The sequence below is a fragment of the Mya arenaria genome, chromosome 4 (genome assembly GCF_026914265.1).
Source record: "Mya arenaria isolate MELC-2E11 chromosome 4, ASM2691426v1".
NCBI lineage: Eukaryota > Metazoa > Mollusca > Bivalvia > Myida > Myidae > Mya > Mya arenaria.
In genome coordinates, this window is record NC_069125.1 from 22,682,789 (window position 1) to 22,689,979 (window position 7,191).

Below are 7,191 nucleotides of genomic sequence, written 5' to 3' on the forward strand. Positions count from 1 at the left end.
CCCTACCCCCATTTCAGAATTGTCGATAAAAACGACATCACCCAAGAGACAAAAACAATCCTTTATTTCATTTATTTTTCAACATTTTGGTAATAATTTGGTATCAGAGTAACAAGAAATATATTTGCTTTCAGAAATAATTCATTATTGATCACATCACCAACAAATATAATCATACTTTACTGAATAGCCATATGGTATTTCAATTTTAACATACTGTTTTGACCGCATAAATTTGAACTTTGATGTTTAAAGCAAAAATAACATGTTCTAGAAATACTCATACCTGTTCTTCATTAATAATTATCTTTAATCTTTGGGGAACATTATGCCAAAAAATCAAAATGTTTTACCGTCTCATTTAAAAAAAAAAAAAAATTGTAATTCCCAACCACCTATTTCAGCCATGCCTGCAAGTTATAAAAACTTAACAGAAGCTAATATTTCGGTAAAAATGTATTTAATTACTTTGTAATGAAAATACAATATTAACTTTTGTAAAAAAATGTTAGCTAATGAAAACAAAGAAAAAAATATATTTGTGCTTCTTGCTGGATTCGAACCACTACCTTGAAACCCTCAAAAGATTTGTAGTCCTGTGCTTAACAACATAGGCTAAAGCATTAAAATTGAAGAGTTTTAATTGGAGATTTTCAGTAGAGGTGTGCTACCTTAAGAGGCATGAACAATAAGTTTATTATCATAAATCATAGACTTAGTCAAACATAGTAACATTAAGTCTTAAGCACTCAGATCTGGTAGGCTAGGTTGCTGTAAGCGCACCTCCTGGTCTTCATTCCGTGTGTGTTTTTTCAACATGTCCATTATTTCATTATCATACTGCTCTGGAGTGGCCTTTGTACCTGAAATACAGTAAGTACTGATATAAATTAAACCCTTTTATACAGAGAAAATGTAGGAAAAAACACACAAGCTCAGTATTGTTTGCAATAACAAGTCCACAGACTAGTATTAAAGAATTTAGATGCCATCAAAGAACTGTAAGTCAGATTTCCTTGGCATTGAATATTTTACTTGACATGTTGTATTGCAAGCTCTCCAGATCAGCATGTTTATGTACGTCTTTATTCAATAACGTACAACAGCCAAATTCCAAAGACCAAAGTGAGCCTCTATCAGGTGGGACTAATCAAATCACAATGTGGCCAATGGACCATTACATCCCATAGTTTTTGTCCATTTGATTGATGAACTTATATTGTTTGAAGTATCAACAAGAGCTTACCTGTTATCCAGTAGTATATCTCCCAGTCATTTGTAGGCTTGTTAATCAGGGTATCGTACATGTGTAGTTGTGTGTCCGTCAGTTTGTTCAAGTACCGTGCAGCAAATGTGCTGAACAAATATGATTAATATGATTGTTTAAAACGGCAATGGTATAAACATATATTTTTCTATCATGAAAATGATTCTTCAGAATGTATAGAGATGTGTTTATTGAGCTTTTTTTGAAGAAGGCTGCATTTCTAAACTTTTAATTCTAACATTTTAGTTAGGATGCTTTTCTGAATGTAGGATGTTTGGATGGACAAAAAGCAAGAAATCTACATAATAGTAACAATATTATTACATATTGGGGTGCTTGCATGGACAAAAAACAACTATTCAATATCATAAAGATGCAAAATTATACTTTTGTTTAGGTTTATCAAATTCTACACAATATAATAACTATTAATCTGCGAAAATAAAATATTCTTTATATGGTTGAGTAACATTCTGTCTGACAAGTAGGCTAGAATGTTTAACACTTTAATCGTATGATGCTAGGATACGCTTCAAGTACCTGAGAAGCAGCCCATTTTCTGTCATGCCCCTTTTTCTGCTCTGGTACAAAAGTCGCGCTCGTTTTGTCTCCATTGGTTCATCACTACTCCTGTCCTCGTATACTGGGATTGGTGGAGACATGTCAGGAGGGTCAACTACACCAGACATGCATCGTCTGCTGTTTACAGTGGTGCTTCTGAGAACATGATGCTGTAAAAACGGTAATATCAGGGATATAATTATGATTATTAAAATAAAGATGTACATAAATCAAATACATATTTTGAATTTATATATGTCAATGAGATAGAGAAGTGTTCTCGAGACATCCTCTTCTCACCCAGTGGTTGTGGTAAGGGTGATAGTGGCTTTGATTGGGGTCATAGTGGCTGTGATTAAGGTCAAACTGGCTGTGGTTGGGGTCATAGTGGCTGTGATTAAGGTCAAACTGGCTGTGGTTGGGGTTATGGTGGCTGTGGTTGGGGTCAAAGTGGCTGTGGTTGGGGTCATAGTGGCTGTGAATAAGGTCAAACTGGCTGTGGTTGGGGTTATGGTGGCTGTGATTAAAGTCAATCTGGCTGTGGTTGGGGTAATGGTGGCTGTGGTTTGGGTCATAGTGGCTGTGATTTAGGTCAAATTGGCTGTGGTTTGGGTCATAGTGGCTGTGGTTTGGGTCATAGTGGCTGTGGTTTGGGTCATAGTGGCTGTGATTTAGGTCAAACTGGCTGTGGTTGGGGTCATGGTGGCTGTGATTAAGGTCAAACTGACTGTGGTTGGGGTCAAAGTGGCTGTGATTAAGGTCAAACTGGCTGTGGTTGGGGTCATGGTGGCTGTGATTAAGGTCAAACTGGCTTTGGTTGGGGTCATAGTTGCTGTAATTAAGGTCAAACTGGCTGTGGTTTAAGGTCAAACTGGCTGTGTTGGGGTCATGGTGGCTGTGATTACGGTCAAACTGGCTGTGGTTGGGGTCATAGTGGCTATGATTAAGGTCAAACTGCCTGTAGTTTGGGTCATAGTGGCTGTGATTAAGGTCAAACTGGCAGTGGTAAGGGTCATACTGGCTGTTATTAAGGTCAAACTGGCTGTGGTTGGGGTCATGGTGGCTGTGATTTAGGTCAAACTGGCAGTGGTTAGGGTCATAGTGGCTGTGATTAAGGTCAAACTGGCTTTGGTTGGGGTCAAAGTGGCTGTGATTAAGGTCAAACTGGCTGTGGTTGGGGTCAAAGTGGCTATGATTAAGGTCAAACTGGCTGTAGTTGGGGTCAAAGTGGCTGTGATTAAGGACAAACTGGCAGTGGTAAGGGTCATACTGGCTGTGATTATGGTCAAACTGGCTGTGGTTGGGGTTATGGTGGCTGTGATTAAGGTCAAACTGGCAGTGGTTAGGGTCAAAGTGGCTGTGATTAAACTCAAACTGGCTGTGATTGGGGTCATGGTGGCTGTGATTAAGGTCAAACTGGCTGTGGTTGGGGTCATGGTGGCTGTGATTAAGGTCAAACTGGCTGTGGTTGGGGTCACAGTGGCTGACGTTGCGGTCATAGTGGCTGTGGTTTGGGGTCATAGTGGCTGTTGTTGGGGTCATAGTGGCTGTGGTTGGGGTCACAATGGCTGTGGTTGGGGTCATTGTGGATGTGGTTAGGGTCATAGTGGCTGTTGTTGGGGTCATTCTGGCTGTGGTTGGGGTCAAGTGAATGTGGTTGGAGTCAAACTGGCTTTGGTTGGGGTCATAGTGGCTGTGGTTGGGGTCATTCTGGCTGTGATTGGGTTCATAGTGGCTGTGGTTGGGGTCATAGTTGCTGTGGTTGGGGTCAAGTGGCTGTGGTTGGGGTCATAGTGGCTGTGGTTGGGGTCATAGTGGCTGTGATTAAGGTCAAACTGGCTGTGATTGGGGTCATAGTGGCTGTGGTTTGGGTTATAGTGGCTGTGATTAAGGTCAAACTGGCTGTGATTTAGGTCAAACTGGCTGTGGTTTAAGGTCAAACTGGCTGTGGTTGGGGTCATAGTGGCTGTGATTAAAGTCAAACTGGCAGTGGTTAGGGTCATAGTGGCTGTGATCAAGGTCAAACTGGCTGTGGTTGGGGTCATGGTGGCTGTGATTAAGGTCAAACTGGCTGTGGTTGGGGTCATGGTGGCAGTGGTTGCGGTCATAGTGGCTGTGGTTAAGATCAAACTGGCTGCGGTTGAGGACATAGTGGCAAAAGTTAGGGTCATAGTTGCTGTGATTAAGGTCAAACTTGCTGTGGTTTGGGTCATAGTGGCTGTGGTTTGGGTCATTGTGGCTGGGGTTGGGGTCATAGTGGCTGTGGTTGGGGTCACAATGGCTGTGGTTGGGGTCACAGTGGCTGGGGTTGGGGTCATAGAGGGTGTGGTTGGGATCATAGTGGCTGTGCTTGGGGTAACAGTGGCTGTGGTTGGGATTTTAGTGGCTGTGATTACGGTCATTGTGGTTGGGGTCATAGTGGCTGTTGTTGGGATCATAGTGGCTGTGGTTGGGGTCACAGTGGCTGAAGTTAGGGGTTGGGGTCATTGTGACTGTGGTTGGGGTCATAGTGACTGTGCTTGGGGTCATTGTGGCTGTGGTTGGGGTCATAGTGACTGTGGTTGGAGTCATAGTGGCTGTAGTTGGGTTCATAGTGGCTGTGGTTAGGGTCATTTTGACTGTGGTTGGTATTATAGTGGCTGTGGTTGGGGTCATTGTGGCTGTGGTTGGGGTCATAGTGACTGTGGTTGGGGTCATTGTGGCTGTGGTTGGGGTCATAGTGACTGTGGTTGGGGTCATAGTGGCTGTGGTTGGGTTCATAGTGGCTGTGGTTGGGGTCATAGTGGCTGCTGTTGGATCATAGTGGCTGTGGTTGAGGTCATAGTGGCTGTGGTTTGGGTCATTGTGGCTGTGTTGGGTGTCATAGTGGCTGTAGTTGGGGTCATAGTGGCTGTGTTTGGGGGTCATAGTGGCTGTTGTTGGGATCATAGTGGCTGTTGTTGGGGTCATAGTGGCTGTGGTTGGTGTCACAGTGGCTGTGTTTGGGGTCATTGTGGCTGTTGTTGGAGTCATAGTGGCTGTGGTTGGGGTCATTCTGGACGTGGTTGGGGTCATAGTGGCTGTGGTTGGGGTCAAAGTCCTTATTCCGCCTTATTCCATTCACGTAAGATTTTCTCATTATCTTAATTTTATACTCTCCAGACATCTGGTTAAAATACTTTTAATGTTCAAATGTGTAATGCACACCTCAGTGAGGGAGCAAGAGGTTTAAATTCAGGCAAGTTGTTTTTTCCACAGAATGTGTATTTTTCTCTTGACCCTACAGTTTTTGGCCGATAGTGTGATTATTTTTTGAGGGAACATGTTAAAATTTGACAATTTTATAATAATAAATAATTTTTTCTACAATAGTGTTTAACGTTTGAAAATCGGACTCTATTTGTGACTGATAATCAAATGGGACCAAGCATTTAGATTTACAGTCGCAAAATAATCAAAAGTTCATAATATCATTTGTGAATACATTCTTTATGCAAAGTATCATCATGATCATTTAAATGGTTTAACCTGTCAGTCAGTCAATAAGTGTGATACTATAGTCATGCTTTTTGGAACAGTAAGTAAATTTCAATAAACTTTTACTGTCTAAAACAACGAAAGAATATTGCAACAAAACACATACGTAATAATTGCACATCGGTTGTAAAATGATGCACACCGCAACAAGTAAGTTATCTCAGCATTATACACATGTAAAAGCATATTTAATAGTTGTTAGCTTTCAATAACCTGTTATATTAAAAATTAAATTACAAATGATATCAAAAAAAGGTTTCACAAACAGAATGCATAAAGCCGGGATCTGCTTGGCAGGTGAGCCCACACCCACTACAATATGATGAAAGATCATTGCAAAAGGTTTCATAATTTTATTTATAAAAGCAATTACACACAATTTGTAATTTGGATAAATTTGTAATCATTTGAGTAGAAGTGTTTACATTCGCTAAATGAGTTTACTAGATTTTTACCACATTACAAAAATACTTAATTACTACGAGATCGATTTTGGACAACCTCTATCAAATGTCGCTGACGATAGTGATATACCCTTATTAAGGTCGGTTTTGGTACAGAATCAGGGTTCTCCAAAATGAAAAAGTATGCCTTCCTACCTATTGGGGGATGTTAGTGGAAACAAAGAACTTACTGTATTTCGCCTAACAGTTACATCTGTATGTTTGTGGTATGAGGACAATACAGCCCATACCTGATACACCCAAAATTGGTTGACCGTATGGCTGAGATATCTGCCAATCTGGACCATTATTGTGTTTAAACCTGCGTTGAATTGTTTTCCAAACTAGGCCTTATCATTCGCAAATCTTGACCTTAACATATAGGGCGTATCATCAGGGTCGAAATTGGGATAGGCCATATCTTCAACTATTCATCTTTTAGTATTGGGACTGACCTAAACTGTATCCCAATGTGTGAGACTAAAAAATCAGAAGTGTTATTTATTAACTGTGTATATGTCATTACAGTATACCTGTAGGATACCTGTAGGATGATTTTGGGTTCTGTATAAGGACTTGTGCCCTTTTTAAACCCCTCTTCGTCTAAACTTGTTTCGTCACGATCTATCTTCGGAGCTCATAAAATCTTATCGTGTAAAGGTTGTTGGTAACAGTTATGAGTATATATGATTAAATTACAGCTGCCCATAGACAACGTTGATACAGGTCTCAAAACTGGTACAGCATGTCTCCTTGCCAGTGGCGGTCCAACCTTACTTTAAACGATTCTACATCTTCAGCATCTATCACATGTTGAGGCAAGTCATTCCACACTTGTATAACACGACGAGAAAACTGGTGCTGGCAGAAAGTGGTCCTAAATCTGAGTTTTTCAAGCTTTAAGTTATGCCCTCTTGTTGATGAAGCGTAGCAAAAGAATCTTTCAAAGTCACAATCATCGATACCTTTTACAATCTTAAAAGTCTGTATAGCGTCTCCACGCATTCTTCTATGAGCAAGAGTGGGTAATTTTAACTGCTTGAGCCTTTCTTCATATATGACATATCTTTTAGAGATGGAATCAATTTTGTAGCCCTCTTTTGTAGTCTTTCTAAACTTTCAATATCTTTTCTCATATATGGGTGCCAAACCACATTCGCAAACTCAAGATGGGGTCGGACCATAACAATAATTAATTATTTTCTTTGCCTTATAGAAATTACCACAATGGACAGTCCCATTATATTTTGGACCTATGCATACGAAAATTATGTGGACCAGATAGTCGATACCTAAACTTACCATTACACACCAAGACCACTTGCCAAGGTTGAGTTGTAGAGCTTGAAATGACATTTCCCTTCTTACGCAATGTTTTCTCTGGGGGGGGGGGGGGTATTTACA

At 40.6% G+C, this 7,191-nt stretch overlaps 1 protein-coding gene across 1 annotated transcript; it reads right to left on the reverse strand.

The window, feature by feature from the left end:
- Positions 1–57: 57 nt before the first annotated feature.
- Positions 58–7,191, reverse strand: LOC128232591 (succinate dehydrogenase assembly factor 2, mitochondrial-like). Its single transcript, XM_052946243.1, has 4 exons — positions 7,090–7,191; positions 1,808–1,998; positions 1,247–1,356; positions 58–863 (listed from the first exon to the last, which is right to left on the reverse strand). The coding sequence occupies exons 1-4, from the start codon at positions 7,141–7,143 to the stop codon at positions 742–744; spliced, it is 477 nt and encodes a 158-aa protein (XP_052802203.1). The 5' UTR covers positions 7,144–7,191; the 3' UTR covers positions 58–741.

Bases quoted from the DNA above. Each gene is read 5' to 3' on its own strand.
- LOC128232591 (XM_052946243.1), bottom strand. From the start codon at position 7,143: ATGTCATTTCAAGCTCTACAACTCAACCTTGGCAAGTGGTCTTGGTGT. The intron at 1,999-7,089 runs GTAAGTTTAGGT...CCGTTTTTACAG, and splicing joins AGTGGTCTTGGTGTGTAATG to CATCATGTTCTCAGAAGCAC. The intron at 1,357-1,807 runs GTACTTGAAGCG...ATATTTGTTCAG, and splicing joins GAAAATGGGCTGCTTCTCAG to CACATTTGCTGCACGGTACT.